Source organism: Leopardus geoffroyi, chromosome D1 (genome assembly GCF_018350155.1).
Source record: "Leopardus geoffroyi isolate Oge1 chromosome D1, O.geoffroyi_Oge1_pat1.0, whole genome shotgun sequence".
In the NCBI taxonomy this organism is placed as follows: Eukaryota; Metazoa; Chordata; class Mammalia; order Carnivora; family Felidae; genus Leopardus; species Leopardus geoffroyi.
In genome coordinates this window covers 16,605,726-16,628,864 of record NC_059329.1, presented here as the reverse complement: position 1 = coordinate 16,628,864, position 23,139 = coordinate 16,605,726, and the positions used below count along the sequence as shown (strand labels likewise).

The window sequence follows — 23,139 nt, the reverse complement described above, 5'->3', positions numbered from 1 at the left end:
GTCATAGAGCTAGTAACTGGCAGAGCAGGTCGTGAGCCCAAGCTGGTGGGAATGATATATATTTCCTTTCTAATGCCTGTGGTTACTAAAATCCTGCCCAAAGTTCATTCTAAATGCTGTCTCTTTGGTGTATGTATCGGGTGGGGTGGGCATGGGATATTTAACAGCTTTCATTTAATGTCTTACTCTCCAACCCCAGACCCCAAAGCATCTTAATTCTTGGCACAGGCTTCATGGGGCGCCTGGGTGGCTCAGTCTGTTAAGACTCAACTTTGGCTCAGATCATGATCTCTCAGTTCATGCGTCTGAGCCCCACATCGGGCTCCGCACTGGCAGTGTGGAACCTGCTTAAGATTCTCACTCTCTCCTTCTCTGACTCTTCTCTGTTCTCTCTCTCAAAATAAATAAAACCTAAAAAAAATAAAATAAAAAATAAAATACTTAGCACAGGCTCCATCATGTCCTGCTTTGTATCAGCTGTCTCAGTCCCCAACAGAATAACAACTCCTTAGGGACAGGAGCAGGTAAAGTGTCTTACACACTATCTCCTGCAGTAGTGAGCACACTGCCTTGCACTTAACAGGCATTCAATAAATTTGTAGAATGGAATTAGAAAATATAACTTTACCTTTTAAACAAACTTTTTATTTTGGAATCTTAGATTTACAGAAAAGTTGCAAAGATAGTACAGAATGTTCCCATATACCCCTCATTCAGTTTCACTTTCTCCTAATGTTACCACCTCATGTTACTATGGTACATTCATCAAAAGTAACAAACCTTCATCAGTATGGTCCTATTAAGTAAACCCCAGACATTATTCAGGTCTCACCTGTTTCTTCCATTAATGTCCTTATCTGTTTCAGGATCTAATCTAGGATACATAACATTTATCATCATATATCCACACTCTCCTCTAGTGTGGGATAGTTTCTTAGTCTGTTTTTCGTGACCTTTAGAGTTTCGAGGGTTACTGGTCAGGTATTCTGTAGCACATGCCCTCAAGGTGTTTAGCTGATTTTATTCTCATATTTTTGACTGTGCTTGAGTTTACAGAAAGAATGTCATAGAAGTGAGGTGCCCTTCTCATCACAACAGGGGATATGTGAAGTCCACATGACATCACTAGTGATGTTAAGCTTGACCATTTGGTTAATGCTGGGAGTGTCTGCTTCTCCACTGTATAGTTATTAGTGGAAAAGATTTACTTTTTCACAGATCTATTCTTTCTTTCCTAACTCATCTGAAACAGTGATCACTTATACCAGAGACAATATTTTAAAATAATTATTTCTGGGGTGCCTGGGTGGCTCAGTCGGTTAAACATCTGACTCTTGGTTTTCGCTCAGGTCATCTCACAGTTCGTGGGATTGAGCCCCATGTTGGGCTCTGTGCTGACAGCATGGAGCCTGCTTGAGATTCATTCTCTCTCTCTCTCTCTCCCTCGCCAAAGCATAAGAGACTCTTAAAAACTGAGAACAAACTGAGGGCTGATGGGGGGGGGGGGGGGTGGGAGGGAGGGGAGGGAGGGTGGGTGATGGATACTGAGGAGGGCACCTGTTGGGATGGGCACTGGGTGTTATATGGAAACCAATTTGACAATAAATTTCATACATTTAAAAAAAAGAGAGAGATTCTCTCACTCAAAAAAATGAATAAACAAATAAATTTCCTAAAGAGTTTTAAAAATAAAATCTGACTTCTCTATATTTCAAAATAACCTTTGAATTTATTCAACCAAGTTCTGAAAAGTAACTATATAAGTTATTATATACACTGAAGCATTTGTCTGCAGCTAAAAGCATATTAACCCTGAGAACTGATTACTACTTCTCTATACCAATTCTTTAAAGAATACACAAACACGTAAGTAACATAATGCAGAAATCTCCAAAGCTTCTCATATCCTCCCACTAACAAATGACAAAACCACCAGGCAATTTTCAGAAAGCTCATTCTGTAAACTTAAAAAATAAATTAAAAATATAAGGATATATGGGGCACCGGGGTGGCTCAGTCTGTTAAGCATCTGACTTCAGTTCAGGTCATGATCTCACAGTGAATTCGAGCCCCATGTCGGGCTCTGTGCTGACAGCTCAGAGCCTACAGCCTGCTTTGGATTCTGTGTCTCATTCTCTCTCTGCCCCTCCCCGATTTGTGCTCTGTCTCTCAAAAATAAATAAATGTAAAAAAAAAAATTTTTTTTAATATATGGATACATTATAGACAGAACAAATTATACTGAGGAGATAGCTCTAATAGAATCTAATCAAATATGCAGAAAGTCTACCTGGTTAGCATTATTTACCTCCTGAATATATTACGACATTAGACATTTAAATACATGGTTTTTCCCAACAAATACAGAGTAGCTACTAAACTTTGCTATCCTCAAAACTTGGGAAAGAACATGGAATTTTCTATAACTATCTGAACCTAATGCTTCTAAGGGATCAAAACTAGAGAAATCTTCATCATTGCCATTCTCTTCAATGTATTTTCCATGAAATATAATCCTCAAGCTCACAATTCTGTATCTCTGTACAACTCTGGTATTAGTATTTTAGCTATTAGTATTACGAATTAGTATTTAGTATACAGTTTATATATGTAAAGGTGTATATATAGTATATATGTAGTATATAGTATTAGCAGTATTTTATCAAACTTAACATACTTTATTAAGAAACCATCAACAGGGGCGCCTGGGTGGCACAGTCGATTAAGCGTCCGACTTCAGCCAGGTCACGATCTCGCGGTCTGGGAGTTCGAGCCCCGCGTCAGGCTCTGGGCTGATGGCCCAGAGCCTGGAGCCTGTTTCCGATTCTGTGTCTCCCTCTCTCTCTGCCCCCCCCCCCCACGTTCATGCTCTGTCTCTCTCTGTCCCAAAAATAAATGAACGTTGAAAAAAAAAAAAAATTTTAAAAAAAGAAACCATCAACAAAGACAACTCCTACGACATAGGAAAGAACGTCTTCCTCGACGCTACTGTCTAGTTAGCAAAGCAGACTTGCACACTTAGGAAGACTCTAGTAAGTACTAAAGTCAAGTAAAAACCCAGTGCCATAAGAACATGGGTGGGAGAACCACAAATTAAAACTAGTAAAATTTAGGAGACCTCTTGGGCTTTACAGAATCCATAAAACTTCCAACGATGGGAAAGAAAGGGATTCCAGGCCGAGGGAGTGAACCAAGACTCCACAGAGGAGCTCAGAGACTGGTAAACCCGACCGGGATGGCTGGAATGTATCACCACCGTGGGAGGCTGCGATAAAACTGAAAACGCGGGCAAAACTCAAAATGGAGATATAGCAAGCTGGGTGGGAGACAGGACAAATGCAGTGGGAAGTCATTAAAGGTCTGCAATCAGGAGTCATATTTAATGGGTTTTAAGGCCATAAATAACAGCAGCATTGAAGAGTGAATTAGAGGAGAAATGACAAAAGCAGGAACATCAGTTAGGATATACTGCAGTAGAAAGGTAATGGGAGCCTGAACATGGGCAGTAAAGTAAGACCAATTTAGGGTGCCTGGCTGGCTCAGTAGGTAGAGCTTGCAACTCTTAATCTTGGGGTCATGAATTCAAGCCCTGGGTCGGGTGTGGAGATTACTTAAAAGAAAAAAAAAAAAAAAGGAAATCTATATTTATATATACATACACACGCACACACATACATGTATACGTATGTATTTTTGAAAGACCAATTTGAGAGATACTGCAGAAGTAAAATCAAGAAGAGATGACTGAATAGAAGAGATGGTGAACAGGAAACTCTGAGCCTGAGCAACTGGGATAGGGTTATTCCCATTTTTATAGTAATAAATATATATTAATATTTTATAGTAATAAAAGCTAACACTTTTATTAAAGGCTTTCTATGTGTCAGGCACTTTATGTATCTTACTATTTAGTTAATTCTCATTTACAATCCTGCCAGATAGACTAAACCATTATCCCCATTTTACAGATGAAAAACCCAAGCCTGAAAGAAAAAGCCTATAACCATTCCTAGCAGTTCAGGCCTACCACCACTATGTGATACCAATGCTAGGAACAAAAAAGCAGCTGCTGGTCTGCTTAGTGAAAAGGGCACATTCTGTGTTCTGACACGTTGAGTGTGAGGTGTCCGAAAGATATTAACACGGCAACATCTAGCCAGCCGCCTGAGAAAGAGGCAGGGAAGCAGATGTGCACAGGATTGTTGACACGACTGGGAATGGAACGGCCTGTCTGTTCCTTCCCTCACACAGGACAATCCAACTGAAATGATGGCGTTTTGAAAAAACGTGGAGCGTGTGTCTCCCTTTGGGAGGAGTGTGGGGGAAGGTGGGATGAAGTCGGAACATGAGTGGCAGACTTCTTTTATAAAAAGCAGAACAAATCCATGTGGAAGGTTGTCTTGAAACAATGGGCAACCGGTGTCCCAAGTGAGCCACCTTTCTAAGAAAATCATGATTTTCTACTTGTTCTCACATAAGGCAGAAATTAATGCCATCTCTTTGGACCCAGACTTTGTTTCTCAGTATCTTTTATAGACTTGATGAAAATCCATTTAGCATCCTAGTGCATCTCCCTACGTTCTAAAATTTTAGGGGTTCTACCACCCATTCATATTTCCCAACAGGAAAATCATATGGAACCTGTATATTAGAGCCACCATGCAAAAGTAAACCATATTTACTGTGTTCATTAAATTTGGTAAAGTAAGACACATATGATAAAACGTCAACATTGTCAAAGTGCAGAGGTATGTTCACAAATGAAGAAAAATAAAGAAAAAAATCATAAATGTGTCTTGAGTAGAATGTAAGATATTTGAAAGCTGAAATCTTAAACCTATCATGATGAATTGGTAAAATAAAATCTTCAGAATGCACCAGCTTTTAAAATCTAACACAATTAGACACAAATAAAAATATAGAAGGTATTTTAATAACAGAATACAATGAAATCTATTCCAATAACCTTTACTAATTTACTCATTCCATAAACAGTGAATGCCTACTATATGGCGAGCACTGTTCTTAAACGTGTTAAGTTTAGGGGAAATGGACTTTCATTTCAAACCTTGAGTAAACCACAACCCCTAAACAGAGTAGGCGTCAAAAACCCCCTCCCCAGCCCTCACACACAGACATAGTTATGCATGCATGTATGCACAAGCATGCACATTAGACCATAACAGTACTACAGAAGAATTTTTACTGAATATTCCCCACAAAAACTATTTTTGCAAACGGTCACAAATACAGAAAGAGAATAACTCATTTTGATTACTTCAATAGTCAAAAGACCATGAGAAAAAAATTCTATGCTAGTTTCTCTTACTGACATAGACGAAAAAATTGTAAACGATCGTTAAATAGAATCCAATGAAGCATTTATACATCATTACAAACTAGGGTTGATCCAAGCAATGCAAGGATAGTTTAGCATCACAAATCTATTACCACAATTCACTGTTAACAACTGCATACAGAAATAACAAAAACAAAAAAGGTTCCCTTTATAGAGCCATCTTTTTTTTGAGAGGGAAAGAGTGTGCGCATAAGCGTGGGGGGGCGGAGACGGAGAGGGAGGGAGAGAATCTTAAGCAGGCTCCTCACCCAGCATGGAACCTGACGCAGGGCTCAATCTCATGACCCCGAGATCGAGATCATGACCTGAACCGAAATCCAGAGCCACATGCCCAACCACCTGAGCCACACAGGTGCCCCTATAGAGTCATCTTTATCTCCATCACAGTCCAGTTACCACTTTAGTCCCAGCCACCATCATCTCACGTAGATAACTGACTCTGGCTCCTGACTGATCATCCTATGCTCTCTGGCAACGAGCTTAGCAATGAGCTAACAAAGACCAAGGGCTCCTCCTTCCCTGACAGGAAGAGTTTCTCCTAAACATCTTCCCAAGGGCTCTCACAGTCTCTAGGTACCAGGCAGCTGGTTCTCAGCAGTTCCTGGAAACAGGTGGTTCCCCAAATCCCACTTTTTACCTTACTCATCACACTCAACCCCGTAAAGAGAGCTCAGGAGTGGGTTGGGGAGGTAGGGTCTCTTTCCTGGAGCTCAGTCACATGCCCCAACCTAAGCACTTCTCTCCACAGGACACCACGAGAACAGGGGGATCTGTGTACCTGTCATCCTTCCATGCATGAATTCCAGCCTGACATTCATCTGGAGTCTACTGAGAGTCAAGTTTTCAAAAGTGACTTCAGTAGTTTTTGAATTATGAGATTTCTTCTGAAAAAATTATGGTAAAATACACATGACATAAAATTATTTTAACCATTTTCAAGTCTATAATTCAATGGATAGGACATTGAATACTTTTCTCCTTCCCATAATTTGAGGACTGTGTATCTAATTTTTTTTTAAGAAAGCAAATACTTAGGTCTGTTTTCTGTGTACAGGCATTTTTCTAAGAGTTTTCTAAATATTAACTTATTATAATATGACAGCTAATATAATAGGATATATTATAAATACAATATTTATAATATAATAAAAATAATATAACTTACAATATATAACTTATATAATATAACTCATAATAACATATTATATAATATTTATTATGACTGTGATATGTAATTATAATAAATATAATTATATATAATATAATATTAACTTAATATAACATGATTATAACATTATAATATAATCCTATGAGAACACCTTTAAGTGAGATACTGAGGCAAAGACCAGTAACTTGTCTAAGGCCATTACACACGGCTGATGGCAGAGGACTCCAATCTGGGCAATCCAGCTCACACATACCGTCAGCCCGCTTAGCACCTAATTCTACTGTGCCAAAACATCACGGCTCAACATGCCATGTTTCCTGATACGTAAGTGTGCCGCTGAGCGGAAATGGCTGACAAACTGTGCTATAAAACAGGGCCTTAATAATCATTCAGGATCTGCAAGTAAAGATTTAATCTACAAAACCTTGATCCAGTGATTAAAAAGTAAAATAGACAATATTCACACATACACAGGCCTGAAGACCCCTGCGCAAAGTTCGTGTGGAGAATTTCACTCACTGTTAACACAAATAACAATGGAAGATTCTCTCTCCTAAATCCCTTTTCAATCATGCTGTTTGAAATCAGAACAGGAGAATCAAAGAAAAGGATCACTATTATCTGGTTCAACTTCACCAAGATTATACAAGTCAACTATTCTAAATATAAATAACTGGGGGCGGAGGGAGGCGGCGCCTGGGTGGCTCAGTTGGGGTTGGACGGCCGACTTTGGCTCAGACCATGATCTCCCGGCTGGAGCCCTGAGTCGGGCTCTGTGCTGACAGCTCAGTTTCTGGAGCCTGCTTCAGATTCAGTCTCCCTCTCTGCTTCTCCCCCACTTGCAAGCGCTCGCACTCACTTGCGCACGCGCGCTCACTCTTTCTCTCGCTCGCTCTCTCAAAAATAAACATCAAATGTAACTAACTGGGGGAAGAGGCCCTAAGAATAAGAATGGAAACAAGTTAAGAAATACTAACTCTAAGTACTTAAACTTGGATTTCAACCATCTAGGTGTATTTTATTAGACACTAAAGCTGGGTGAGTGTTTTGCATGTAAAAGGAGGTGGGGGAGGGTTTAAACAAAGAGGAAAGAAAAATGCTAACGAAGTCTTCTTAGTCCACTTCTTTGGCAAATTTAAAACACTGGATTTAAGCTTTCGGAAAAAAACAAAACAAAACGAAAAACATGTATTTCAACACACAGTAAGTATAAGGAGAAAAAGAAGTTGCCAGGATGAGAATTCACATAGTTAGGTATCCCTAGCAAGCATTTGCTACTTTGTACACAACAGCCTGGCAAAAAAGGCATTCTTGCAGCCAGCTTTTGAGCTTGTTCTTTAAGATGTTCTCATTTAAATGCAGTTGTACACTTCACAAGTATTATGGTTTTAGAGCAAGCCTTGGTTGGCACTATTAGAGCAAAGTGATTAGAAAAAGGCTTTTACACATTCTACTTGACATTCACTGCCTACTTCGCTATAATGTTCTGGTTTCATAAAAGTTACCACAGATTCTTTGAGGGGAGGCAAGGGAAGAGATCTTCATATTCCTTCTATTTGCATAATCAAGCTTATGTCCAATTAGAAGTATTTGAGTGACCTTCTCTTGTTATGTAAGGACATAATCCTGTGATAAATGGCACTGCTGAATATTTTTGTGTTCAAAAGACATGCCTGTTAAAAAAATGTTTTAACTTCTCTAAGTCTATGTGGTTTACTATTTCAGAAGATACTTGAAAAGTGGGGTCTCCAAGGGGATCATTTGTATAGTATGGAATGGAATATAGTTACCTTTCCTTTACATTCAAAGAAAACCAAAGTCATTAGTAATAAACATTTGGGAGAGTAGCTTAAAAAAAAAAAAAAAAAAAAAGAAGCTCTGGCACTTAACTAGCTACACGTACTTGGGTAGCTTATTCTAACTCTTGATAACACAAAAATATCTATCCGGGTCCTCTGCCCATTGTTAGTCAGGTTATTTGTTTTTGGTATTGAGTTGTAGCAATTCTTTATATATTTTGATTATTAACCCCATATTGGACATATCATTTGCAAATATCTTCTCCCACTCAGTGGGTTGCCTTTTTGTTTTGTTGATGGCTTCCTTCACTGTGCAAAAACTTTTTAATTTGAGGTCTTCTCAAAGTGGTTATTTTTGCTTTTGTTTCTCTTGCCTCAGGAAACCAATGAGTTTACTGCCTAGATTTTCTTTTCAGAGTTTCATGGTTTTATATTTTAATTCAAATCCCTTCACACTTCTTTTGATAAATCTCTAAAAGTGGAACTGGGGGCACCTGGGTGGCTCAGTCAGTTGAGCCTCCGACTTCGGCTCAGGTCATGATCTCACAGTTTGTGGGTTCAAGCCCCAAGTCGGGTTCTGTGCTGACCTCTTGCTCAGAGCCTGGGGCCTGCTTCAGATCCTGTGTCTCCTTCTCTCTCTGCCCCTCCCCTACTCACACTTTGCCTCACTCTGTTTCTCAAAAATAAATAAATGTAAAAAAAAAAATTTTTTTTTTAAATAAATAAAAGTGGAACTGCTGAGCAAAAGTTTAAATCTTTGTATATAAACCAGCCCCCAGAAAGGCTGAACCAATTTCATTCCTACCACAACCAGATAGGGATGCACTCAATTTCCTGCACCCTCCTTTGAAACACTAAAGCCAATTTTCCATTTTTTTGCCAATTTTTTTAGTCCAAAGGAAAATTATTTTAGGACTAGCAAACTAGAATTATTTTTTAGTATTTCTATTTGCCCTTTTTTGTTTATTTGAGAGCAAGGGCAGGCATGTGTGTTGCACAAACAAGTGAGGAGCAGAGGAAGAGGGGGAGAGAGAATCACAAGTGGGCTCCCTGCTGTCAGGGGAGAGCCTGACACAGGGCTTGATCTCAGTAACCTTGAGATCATGATCTGAGCTGAAATCAAGAGTCAGGCGCTTAAATGACTGAGTCACCTAAGTGCCCCCTGTCAACTTTCTATTTAGAGAAAGGGTTTTTTTGTGTGTTTTTAAATTTTTCTTTGCTGGCTACTGCAATCTATCCTCTCTCCTTTCTTTCTTTCTCAGTCTCCACCATCAACTCCTCTCCCCTTAGATGATTCTGTCTACTCTCATGGCTTTAAATATTATTCTGAAAGCCACTAAATTTCTAACTGTAATCTACACCTCTCCCTCTGAATTCCAACGTCCAACACAGCTAATTGCCTGGTTGACTTATTGCCTTAGATCGCTCATAAAAATAGCTCAAAAGTAAACAAGTCCAAAAGGAACTCTTGATTCTCCCCACTCCCGATTTAGTTCTTCCCACACCTAGACTCCAAATTCCCCAGTTTAGTAAATGCTGCCGCCACTGACAGAGTTAATGACAGAAATCTATAGGTCATCATCGATCCTTCTCTGTCATCTTTTCTAGCTCTCCTCTTGTCCAATTCACTAGCAATTCTTTTCGATTCTAGCTCCAATCCATCTCCTGTCTGTCCACTTTTCTCCCCAGACCAGGATGTCTCACCTCCCATGTGGCTGACAGCAACAACCTTGTCACGTACGCCTCTCCTCCCATCACTGCTACCCCCACAGGCCTAATCTGTTTCCCACAGAGCAGCCAGCAGTTATCACTGTAAAGTAACAACCAGGTCAGGTCCTTCCCCTTTTCTACTTCTCTATGGCTTCCCATTGCACCATCTATCCCGTTTCTCAAACCAGAAACCTAGCCCATCATTAACAACTCATGTTATGCCAGCCTGAAAACATATCAAGTTCTATCTACTTCTTACCTTCTCTGCCATCACAACTTTGTGTTCAATTCATCATCTTCTCTGCCCAGCATTGAAAAGGAGGTGCTGCCCCCTTCCCAATCGAGAGAAATGCATTCCTAATCTGAGAGGGAATCTTTCCTCACCAAGCCCAAACTTCTCAACACAAAGATCTAAGCTGCCATCATCTACCAGTGAGATTTGGCATACTAACTTTATAACTAAAAAGGCAGGACAGTTAAAACAAAGTTTAGCCTTACTTCCAAAGTACATACAACAAAACAGTAATGTTTTAAAATTAGCTGCATCTCAATATCCCATTCAGCTTCTGCTATAACATCCTGTGCAAGAAAGAAAACAGGTGCAAAAACCAGGGTTACAGATCAAAGACAAAAAAGCAGCTTATAGCTTTTGCTTAAATCGTTTTTATGAAGTCTAAGAAAAACAAGGGAAATTTCTCTTTAGGGAAGTTACTTCATCCAATATCCGCTCTAAAACAAAGACAGGAAGCAACTATATTAAATATTGATAGATATACTTATGCAGAGCATATTGAAGGGATCAGCTCTTCAACTTTCAGTCTAAGAACAAACTCCCTTGTGCATACAGCTTGAGGGGAATAAGTATGCTCCCCAAGCCACAGGTTCATCTAGAGGTGACACCTGGCCCACACTGGATGAATCCCAGCACTTGCCTTTTCTTTGGAGTTGACTGGTTCAGGGATAATCAACTGATCTCTAGCAAGTCAGATCAAAACGGAAACTAAGAGTCAGATGGTCTGCTACAGCAGAAACCCTTAAGATGTAAATCCTGGATGTAGCAGAGGTCAGATTTTCCTTTAATTCAGACATTAACCTGCATTGAGAGAATGCAGATAGAATCCCAGCACATTTCCAACCCTGGTTTCAGTTACTCCTCAGGCTTACTTGCATTCTTGCCCTTAATGCAATTTAACATACTCACTTTTTCTAGAATTTTACAAGTCCACAGATTTCCCTCTCCAAAGAAGAAAAACCAGGAATGAAGCATGAAAGGCTTGTTAACTTCCTTTCATGATTTAAAAAAAAAAGAAAAAAAAAAAAAAAACAACCCACTAAACAAGGAATAGAAGAAAACTTTCATAACCTGATAAAGGACATCTCTGAAAATCCCACAGCTAAACATCATACTCAATGGTGAAAGACTGAAAGCTTTCCTCCTACTATCAGGAACAGGAACAAGACAAGGATGTCTGCTCTTACCACTTCTATTCAACATAAATTCTATTCAACATGAGGTTCTAGACAACACAAGTAGGCAAGAAAAAGAAATAAAAGTTATCCATAAAGTAGTAAAATTTCCTCTATTTGCACATGACATGATCTTGTTTGTAGAAAATCCTAAGGAATCCACTACAAAACTACTAGAACAGGGGCGCCTGGGTGGCTCAGTCAGTTAAGCGTCCGACTTCGGCTCAGGTCATGATCTCACGGCTCGTGAGTTCGAGCCCCACGTCAGGCTCTGTGCTGACAGCTCAGAGCCTGGAGCCTGCTTCAGATTCTGTCTCTCCCTCTTTCTCTCTGCCCCTCCCCACTATCTCTCTCTCTCTCTCTCTCTCTCAAAAATAAACATTAAAAAAAATAACTTAAAAAAACCCTACTAGAATCAATAAATGAGTTCTGCAGAGTTGCAGGATATAAAATCAATACATAAAAATCAATTGTGCTCTATAAACCAGCATTAAAGTATCCAAAAGTGAAATGAGAAGAGCAATTCCATTTTTAATAGCATCAGAAAGAATAAAATACTTAGGAACAAATTAAGCCAAGGTGAAAAACTTGTACACTGGAAACCACAAAACAATGTTCGAAGACTTTTAAAAAAAAAACCTAAATAAATGGAAGGATATCCCATGTTCATAGATTGGAAGACTTAGTATTGTTAACATAGCAATACTTCCCAAATTGATCTTCCAGTCCAATGCAAAATTACAGCCACTCTTTTTGTAGAAATTGATGAGCTGATCCTAAAACCCATAAAGAATCTCAAGGTACCTCAAATAACCAAAACAATCTTGAAAAAGAACAAAGCACACTTCCTGATTTCAAAGCTTTACTACAAAGCTACAGTAATCAAGATGGTGTAGGGGGGCACCTGAGTGGCTCAGTGGGTTAAGCTTCCAACTTCAGCTCAGGTCATGATCTCACTGTTCGTGGTTTCAAGCCCCACATCCAGCTCTGTGCTGACAGCTCAGAGCCTGGAGCCTACTTGGGATTCTGTGTCTCCCTCTCTCTCTGCCCCTCCCCTGCTCACACACTGTCTCTCTTTCTCTCTTTCAAAAATAAATAAACATTAAAAAAAAATTTTTTTTTTAAAGGAAAAAAACCAATGGTGTAGATACTGGCATAAGGAAAGACACATACCCAATGGAAAGAACAGAAAGAATCCAGAAATAAAAATTTAAATTTACATACAAAATTTACATCTAAAAATAAAAATTTACATATGGTAAATTGACTTTTGACAAGTGCATCAAACCAATTCAATGGGGAAGAGTGTTCTTTTTCTCTTTTTATTTTTTTTAATGTTTATTTATTTTTGAGACAGAGCACCAGCAGGGGAAGGGACAGAGAGAGAGTGGAAGACACAGAATTCAAAGCAGGCTCCAGGCTCTGAGCTGTCAGCACAGAGCCCGACATGGGGCTTGAACCCACGAACCATGAGATCATGACCTGAGCCAAAGTCAGATGCTCAACCGACTGGGCCACCCAGGTGCCCCAGAAAGAGTGTTCTTTTCAATAAACAGTGCTGGCACTAAAGGATACCCACCTGCAAAAGAATAAAGTTGGACCCTTACCTTTAGACCATATACAGAAGTTAACTCAGAATAATCACAGGCATAATCTTCATGACACTGAATTAAGCAATGGTTTCTTAGCCATGACATCAAAAGCACAAGTAACCAAAGAAAAAATCGTGGACATCAAAATTAAAATCGTTTGGGGGCATCTGGGTGGCTCAGTCGGTTAAGTGTCCGACTTCGGCTCAGGTCATGATCTCATGGTCCGTGAGTTCAAGCCCCGGGTCAGGCTCTGTGCTGACAGCTCAGAGCCCGGAGCCTGCTTCAGATTCTGTGTCTCCCTCTCTCTCTGACCCTCCCCCATTCATGCTCTGTCTCTCTCTGTCTCAAAAATAAACAAACATTAAAAAAAAATTAAAAAATTTAAAAAAAAAAATTAAAAAAAAATTTTTTTAAATAAAAAAACAAAATTAAAATCGTTTGTACTTCAACTGATACTAACAAGAAAGTAAAAGACAACCCACAGAATGGAAATAAAATTTTGTAAATCATATATCTGATAAGGGTCTAGTATCCAGAATATGTCAAGAACCCTTACAACTCTACGATATAAAGAAAAACAACCCAAAATGGGCAAAGGATTTTAATAGACATTCCCCCCAAAAAGACATACAAACAGCCAATAAACACATGAAAACATGTTCACATTATTACTCATTAAGGAAATGCAAATCAAAACCACAATGATACCTACTTCATACCTAGTAGGATGGCTATAATCAGAAACAAAAACAATAACAAGTGTTGGTAAGAAACCGAAACCCTTGTACGTTGTTGGGGGAATGTGAAATGCTGCTGTGGTAAACAGTCTTGTAGTTCCTCAAAAAGTTAAACGTAGAGGGTGCCTGGGTGTCTCAGATGGTTGAGCAATCAACTCTTGATTTTGGCTCAGGTCAGGATCTCAGTCATGAGATGACCAAGTTTCGTGGAGCTTCACGGAGCCTGAGGTTAGGCTTGGAGCCTGTTTAAGATTATCTCTCTCCCTCTTCCTCTCCCCTACTAGTGCATTCTCTTTCTCTCAAAAAAGTTACCATATGACTCGGCAATTCTACTCTCAGGTATATACCCAAGAAAACATGGCCACACAACAACTTGCACACAGATGTTCATAGCAGCATTACTCATTATAGTCACGTGGAAATGAAGCTGTCTGTAATCAAAATGTGATATACCCATACAAGCAGATCTTATGTAGCCATTAAAAATGAATGAAGTACTGACCCACACTATAACATGAATGAGTTGTGAAAACATGCGCTATGAAAGCCAAACAAAAAAGGCCACATGTTTTAGAACTCCACTTATGTAAAACACCTACAACAGGCACATCTTTAGAGACAGAAAGGATTGTGATTGTCAGGGGTTCAGGGGTACGGAGCAGGAGTGGGGAATGGAGAGTGACTGCTAATGAGTATGATGTTTCTTGTTGACGGAATGGAAACATTCTGAAATTAGACACTGGGGACGTGACACAATTTTGTGAACATACTAAAAAAACCACTGAATTACATGCTTTAAAAGGGTGGACTTTATGATATGTTAACATCTCAATGTGAAAACTGATTGGGGGACGCTGGGTAGCTCAGTCGGTTAAGCATCCAACTTCCGCTCGGGTCATGATCTCACAGTTCGTCGGTTGGAGCCTGCATTAGGCTTTTCGCTGACAGTGCAGAGCCTGCTTGGGATTCTCTCTCCCTCATGCTTTCTCTTTCAAAATAAATAAACTTTAAAAAAAATTAAAAACCGATTAGGAAGGAGCGCCTGGGTGGCTCAGCTGAGCATCTGACTTCGGCTCGGGTCATGATCTCACAGTTCGGGAGTTCAAGCCCCACATTAGGCTTGTTGTTGTCAACACAGAGCCTGTTTTGCCTCCTCTGTGTCCCACCTTTTCTCTGCCTTTCCCCCACAGAGCCCGCTTTTGATCCTCTGTCCCCCATCGTCTCTCTGCCTTTCCCCCGCTCGTTCTCTCTCTCTTTCTCAAAATAAACTAAAAACAAAAAAAACCCAAAACTGATTAGGAAAAAAAGCCTCTAAGAAACCAAAATACAGATCACAAAGGTCATACAGTAAAGCCATTTTCCTTCATTAAAAAAAAAACTGAATCTCAACTGAAATTTATTCTCAGTTTACATATAACTTGTACAAATCTTGCTGTATTAAACCCATAGTATATTAAAAACTTTATATTATGGGGAATAAAACTGATATTCCCCAGGAATACTGGGGTAAAGTATCAGGCACACTAACAGTAAAGTAAAAAAAAAAAAAAAAAAAAAAGGCAAACGAGGACCCTCCGCGACAGCCCGTTTGTGCTTAGTGTCCCGTGCACACGCTTTGCAAGCAGCGGCACCACGTGTCTGACTTCCAGCGAGTTGAATGGATGGCAGCAGTTACTATTGCTGCCAGTACAGCTGCGACTGGATTATCTGGCTCACAAAAGATTTTACATTAAAGATCATCCAACAAGGGGCGCCTGGGTGGCTCAGTCAGCTAAGCGTCCGATTTCGGCTCAAGGCCATGAGTTCACAGTCTGTGGGTTCGAGCCCCGCGTCGGGATCTGGAGCTCAGAGCCTGCAGCCTGCTTCGGATTCTGTGTCTCCCTCTCACTCTGCCCTTCCCCTGCTCGCACTCTGTCCCTCTCTCCCGCCCCAAAATAAATAAACATTAAAAAAAGATCATCCCACAAATCTATGGTGAACCCTCACATCCAGAAAGACAACCCTAAGGTAGTGCATGCTTTTGACATGGAAGATTTGGGAAATAAAAGCTCGTGTACTGCCATTGCTGGAGGTCCAAAAAATTCCCAGTCTGTGATGGATTCACACAAACGCAATGAAGAGACTTGAGACAACGTGGGACCTCTGATCATTAAGAAAGAAACTTAAATGGACAGTTTTGATGCTGCAAACCGACTCGTCATGATGTTACCTGATTGTTTAACTAGAATGACTACCACTTCTGTCTAATTCACCTTCCCTGGGTTCTAGATGGGGTATACTGCCAACTGCAGCTTTCGTATTCATAGCATTTGCTTCCTTGTTGAACCATCGTGGTGCACATTGTTTAAACAAAAAAAGGAAAAAGTAAAAACCTCATGGACTTTGGCTTAAAAAAAAAATTGCAACAGAACTTGAAACAATAGTATGAGGCCATTCAGTTAGGACAAATCGGTCTATATACTTCATTAGGATCTGGCAGTGTCACGAATACTCGGCCTTGTACAATAAGCTATGTTTAGAGTGAAGAAAATGAGGAAGATGATTAAAATTAGAGCTAATACACTTATCACTTTCACTGTGCCAATCACTGTCCTAAGCTCTCAACCTTTACTCAATAATTCCCAACAACCTTACAAGGAAAGTACTACTATTATCTCATTTTACAGATGAAGAAACTGAGGGATCAAAGAGCTCAGTGCCAAGTTAAAATTCAAACACAGGCTTCAGAGTCCATCCTCTTAACTAGTACACCATACTGCCACTCGGAGATGAACATTTCATTGTTTAAAAAAAAAGTTAACGGGCGCCTGGGTGGCTCCGTCGGTTAAGCGTCCGACCTCGGCTCAGGTCATGATCTCACGGTTCATGGGTTCGAGCCCCATGTCGGGCTCTGTGCCAACAGCTTGGAGCCTGGATGGAGCCTGCTTCAGATTCTGTGTCTCCCTCTCTCTCTGCCCCTCCCCCACTCATGCTCTGTCTCTGTCTCTCAAAAATAAACAAACATTGACAAAAAAAGTTAAATATTCAGTATGCTCTAAGACTGGAAAATCTATAATTTCACTGTAACAGTGCTCTTTAAAAAAATCTTAAAAATCATGGCAGCGTATGTATGATCTATAGGGGACTGTCTAGAAGTAATAGAACAGTTACCACCTGACTTCACCCTGTACTCCCAGCTCACTTATCTTCCCCAATTCTAGCTAAAGTAGACTGCTCCCTTTCCTTCAACATACAGAGCCTATGTTTTCATGCCCCTGTGTTAAAGGCCTTTTCTTCATTTCACTGACTAGGAAATTTCTACTTGCCCTCCTAAAACCTAGCTCAAATAACACTTCCTCTGTGCCAAATTCTCTGATGCTGCTAGGCCAAACTGTGTTCACACAGCATTTTGTACATATCTCTATTAAGTGATCTAACACAGTACCTCAATTGAGAGCTTAACTCCCCTTTTCACCTCCTACAATTAGAACCTAGTTCACTGTAGATGTTAAAATTAAATTTTAAGTTCTGGTACCTAATAAAGGAAAATTATTTTTTAAAAACTTCGCAATACAAAGTCACCAGTTAGCTATAGCCCACATAGTCAGGGTTTTATTTTAACAAAAGTCATAAAATTTAAATATTTTAAAGGAACAAAGTTCGCGTTCCTATAAACCTAGGAGTTACAAAGGTTCCCACAGATTGAATTCAATCGCCAGAGATCTTTTTAACAAGAAAAGACTGGTACTCTGGACCAAACCTGAGTAATTTGTCATAGTAAAGGTAATACGAATAATGATGTGGGTATAATTTTAAGTGAGAGATGAGGGTTCCTGGAATCTAAGCCAACAGAGTCAAAGGAGTGGCAGGTAGGCTACAAGGATACCATTTAGTAAGTTACTGCTTCAGTCATCACACATGCTAACTTAATCCCGTCCTTCCTAATTCATGTCACTCCTTGAGAGTAATTTACTACCTAAAAAGTTCAAGTAGAATTTACATTTTTATTACTTGTTCTAGATGAATTAATATTTCCAACTGGTCATAATCTCACGGTTTGTGAGTTCAAGCCCCACGTTGGGCTCTGTGCTCGGAAGTCTAGAGCCTGTTTTGGATCGTGTGTCTCCCTCTCTCTCTGCCTCTTCCCCGCTCACACTGTCTCTCCCTCTCTTTCTCTCAAAAATAAACATAATAACAGCACACTTTTAAATCAAATGTCAACTCTGCATTCTCGTTGACATAAATATTAAAACCAATTCAATTACTTCTGTGTGTTACCCATTCAGGCAGTCACAGACCTGAATAAATATTTGTGTGGTATTTGCCATTACCTAGGCTGAGAATTCTCCTCATACATTCTTTCTTTCCCCTCCTTGAAGAGGCTTATGGTCTGCTTAGTTTTCTTCATCAAATTCTCCATGAACACCCTAAAATACTCATTTTCTCCAAGTGTCTCCATCTTCCCCTCATATCTTGACAAGATAGTGCGCAGATGCTGGTAGGTATCTGGCAGCAGGTCTAAGATATAAGGTGGGCTATTCTTTAGCGCCAGCTTTGGGTTCTGACACAACCGCACCACCTGCAACAAATGGAAAAGAAGGGCTATTACTGGGAGGATCTTAAGGACAATATCCTTTTTCAAGTTAAAAAAAAAAAAAAGTTACAAAATATGTGTTCGATTGCAGAAATATAAAAAAAATGCACAAGACCCTAAGAGATGATCTGTAACACCCCTGCCTATGGACAATGATTTTCCATTTTTAGTGGTTCCCCTGGAAGGGTGGGTTCTTAAAACCGTACAAGAGACTAATGGTTCAGAAATTACACAGCAGGCTAGGGGCGTCTGGATGGCTCAGTCAGTTGAGCGTCTGACTTCGGCTCAGGTCATGATCTTGCGGTTCATCATTTAAGCCCCGCATTCGGCTCCGTGCTGACAGCTCGGAGCCTGGAGCCTGCTTTGGATTCTGTGTCTCCCTGTCTCTCTGCCCCTCCCCCTCTCTATATAAAATCAAACACATGGCTACCCTGGGAAGTAATGCAGAGGCCAGAGTTTAACAACCACTGGGGTGAGGGAGCACAGCGGCCCTGAACCCAGTAAAGCATGCAGCTGAACTGAGACACCATTCCTTGCCATATAAATGACCTCCAGAATTTGCCTGATAATTCTTTTTCCCATCTTCTACTTTCAACTTTTCTGAGTCCTGATGTTTTATATAGGTTTCTTTTAGAGAGCAGGTAGCTGTATTTTTAAAACTCAATGTAACAATCTTTGTTTTTTAACTAGTGAGTTTAGTACATTTTATATTTGTTACAATGACCGATAAATTTGTATTTATTCCTACCATCTTATTTTGTACTTCGCCACTTACATGGATTTTTCTGTGTCTGGGAAAAACAAATAAATTAGTGGAACAGAAAAGCTTAGAAATAGACCCACACATATACAGACCCTTTACTTATCACAAAGGAGTGGTGTTTTCCAAAAATAGTAGTGCAACAACTGAGTATCCACATAGAAAAACAATAAAATCAAACTAAACCCTCACCTTACACTATCCCCAAAATAAATAAATAAATAAGCAAAAAAACCAAAAACAAAACACCAAAGAACTATGTGGGTTATAGACCTAAATGTGAAAGGCATATCTATAAAGCTTGAAAAGATAATAGAAGAAAATTATCTTCATTACTTCATGAGAGAGAAAACTTTTTTAAACAGGATAAAAAGCACTAACCACACACATACAAAAGCTACTTAAATTCTACCACTTTATAAGAACTTGTTCACGAGATACCGTACAAAGAGTAAAAACACATGTACAGAATCAAAGAATATATCTGAAATACACAGAATATGTCTAAATGTACCTATATCCAAGCTATACAGGCATACCCCAGAGAGACTGCAGGCTCGATTCCAGACCACCACAATAAAGCACCCATCTCAATAAAATGAGTCAAATGAGTATTCTGGATTCCCAGTACACATAAAACTCATGTTTATACTCTACTATAGTCTATTAACAGTATAATAGTATTAGGTCTTAAAAAACGTACATACCTTAATTAAAAAATACTTTCTTGCTAAAAAACGCCAACCATCCCCTAAGCTTTTAATGAGTTGTAACCTTTTTGATGGTGGAGGGTCCTGACTCAATGCTGACGGCTGACTGACCAGGGTGGTGGCTGCTGAAGGTTGGGTGGCTATGGCAACTTCTTAAATTAAGACAACAGTGAAGTCTGCTGCTTCGATGGACTCTTCCTTTCATGATTGAGTTCTCTGTACCATGAGATGTTCTTTGATAGCATTACGCCCACAGTAGAAATTCTTTCAAAATCTTTCAGTCCTCTCAAATCCTTCCACTGCTTTATTAACTAAGTTTATGTCACATTCTAAATCCTTTGCTACCATTTCAACAGCCTTCACAGCATCTTCCCCAGGAGATTCTATCTCAAGAAACCAGTTTCTTCGCTCCCCTGTAAAATGTAACTCCTCATCTGTTCAAGTTTGATCCTGAGATTACAGCCACGCAGTCCCATCTTTGGGCTCTGCTTCTGCAACTAGTTCTCTTGTTATTTCTATCACACCTGCAGCTACTTCCTGCCCTGAGGTCCTGAACCCCTCAAAGTCTACATGAGGGTTACAATCAACTTCTTCCAGACTCCTGTTAATGTTGATATTTTGACTTCTTCCCATGAATCAAGAATGTTCTCAATGTCATCTAGAATGGTAAATCCTTTCCAGGGGTTTTCAATGGACTCTGCTCAGATCCATAGAGGAATCACTATCTGGGGCAGCTATAGACTTATGAAATGTATTTCTTGAGTAGTAAAACCTGAAAATCGGTGTTAATTAAATGCGGTGTTAGCAGGCATGAAAATAACATTAACCTTATACATCATGTCCATCAGACCTCCTGGGTGACCAGGTGCAATGTCAATGAACAGTAATATTTTGAAATAATTTTTTTTAGTATTTACTTTTGAGAGAGAAAAACCAAGTGGGGAAGGGGCAGAGAGAGAGAGAGAGAGAGGGAGACACGGAACCTGAAGCAGGCTCCAGGTTCTGAGCTGTTAGCCCAGAGCCCGATGCGGGGCTTGAACTCATGAACTGTGAGATCATGATCTGAGCCAAAGTCGGATGCTTAACTGAGCCACCCAGGCACCCCTGAAATTTTTTTTTTTTTTTTTTTTTTACTCTGAGCACTAGGTCTCAACAGTAGGCTTAAAATATTCAGTAAACCATGTTGTAAACAGTTGTGCTATCATCAAGGCTTTGTTGTTCCATTCACAGAGCACAAGCAGAGTAGATTTAGCATCATTCTTAAGGGCCCTAGGATTTTGGAGTAGTAAATGAGCAGTGGCTTCAACTTAGTCACCAGCTGCATTAGCCCCTCAACAAGAGAGTCGGCCTGCCCTGTGAAGATTTGAAGCCAGGCACTGATTTCTCTCTAGTGATGAAAGTCCTAGACGGTATCTTCATCTGATAGAAGGCTGTTTCATCTACACTAAAACTTGTTTAATGCAGCCACATTCACTATCTAAGCTAGATCTTCTGGATGGCCTGCTGCAGCTTCTTTCTACACCAGCATTTGCTGCCTCAACTTGCATTTCTGTGTTATGGAGACAGCGTCTTCCCTTAAACCTCAAGAGCCAGCCTCTGCCGGCTTCAAACTTCTCTTCTGCAGCTTCCCCCACCCTCTTATTGGCTGAAGGGAATGTTGGGGCTGGTTTGGTCTTCTATCCAGACCACTCAAAGTTTCTCCACATCTGCAGTAAGACTGTTTTCCTTTTATCATTTGTGTGTTCACTGGAGTAGGTAGCACTTTTAATTTCCTTCAGTAACTTTTCCTTTGCACTCAACTTGGCTAACTGGTGCAAGAGGCACAGATTTCAGCCTATCTCAGCTTTAGATATGACTTCCTCGCTAAGCTTAATCATTTCTAGTTTTCAATTTAAAGTGAGAGACCTGCCACTCTTCCTTTTACCCGAACACTTAAGAGGCCATTACAGGGTCATTAAATGACCTAATTTCAATATTGTTGTATCTCAGGAAATAGGCCATATGAGAGGGAGAGAGAGGAGGAATCTGGTCAGTGGAGTAGTCAGAACACATACCACATTTACCAATTAAGTTCACCATTTTAGGAGCGCCTGGCTGGCTCAGCACAACACACAACTCTTGATTTTAGGGTCATGAGTTCAAGCCCCACATTGGGCATAGAGCTTATTTAAAAAAAAAAAAAAAAAAGTTTACCATTTCACATGGGTGTGGTTCGTGGTGCCCCAAAACTAGAATAGGAATATCAAAGATCACTGATCACCGTAACAAACGTAAATAAGCAAAGTCTGAAATATTGGGGGAATTTACCATATGACAGAGACACAAAGTGAGCAAATGCTGTTGGAATAATGGAGTAAAGGGTTGCCACAAACCCAATTTGTAAAAAAAAAAAAAAAAAATGCAGTATCTGCAAAGCACAATAAAACAAGGCACACCTGTAATTGCTACTGTGACATTTCCTTTCTCCTCTCTTTCTGGGACTTCAATTACTCATACATAAAGACCTTTTCATCATATTCCATTTGTCATACACTCTTCGGTCTTCTCCATCCTGCCTCTCAGTGCTTTCGTCTGAATTTTTTTTATCTTTCACTTTCCTAATTGTCTCTTCACTTGTATCTATGCTATTAAACCCATTCACTGAGTTCCTAATCATCAGTTCTTGTGTTTTTCGGTTTCAGAATTTCTAATTCATTATTTCAAATCTCAACGGTACCAATTTTATCTTTAATTATTCTAACACATTAATCACAGATTTATTAAGTTCATGACTGATAACTCAAATATCTCTGCTTGTCCTATGGGTATATTTCTATTGTCAATTTTTCCTTTTGGTTTCCAGTTGCATTTTGTCTTTTCATACGTCTATTTTTTACTGGATGTTGGACTCTGTATACAAAAAAATGATAGAGGGGCACATGGGTGACTCAGTCAGTTAAGTGTCCAACTCCTGATTTCAATTTCAACTCAGGTCACGATCCCACGGTTTGTGAGATCAAGCCCCACATTGGGCTCTGCGCTGACAGTACAGAACCTGCTTGGGATTCTCTCTTTCCCACACTCTCTGCCCCTCCCCCGCTCGTGTGCACACTCGCTCACTCTCTCTCTCTCTCAATAAATAAACATTTTTTAAAAATTATAGAGGGGCGCCTGGGTGGCTCAGTCGGTTGGGCATCCAACTTCAGCTCAGGTCATGAACTCAGAGTTCATGGGTTCGAGCCCCACATCGGGCTTTGTGCTGACAGCGTGGAGCCTGCTTTGAAT

At 39.9% G+C, this 23,139-nt stretch overlaps 1 protein-coding gene across 3 annotated transcripts in view; it reads right to left on the bottom strand.

Annotated features, from left to right (window-relative positions):
• CBL (Cbl proto-oncogene) overlaps positions 1–23,139 on the bottom strand; it is an 86,337-nt gene that overhangs the window by 45,348 nt on the left and 17,850 nt on the right. For all 3 annotated transcript variants that reach the window (XM_045483148.1, XM_045483149.1, XM_045483150.1), the window contains exon 2: positions 18,143–18,390. In XM_045483148.1, coding sequence (XP_045339104.1) covers positions 18,143–18,390 — 248 coding nt within the window. The remainder of the gene's footprint in view (positions 1–18,142; positions 18,391–23,139) is intronic.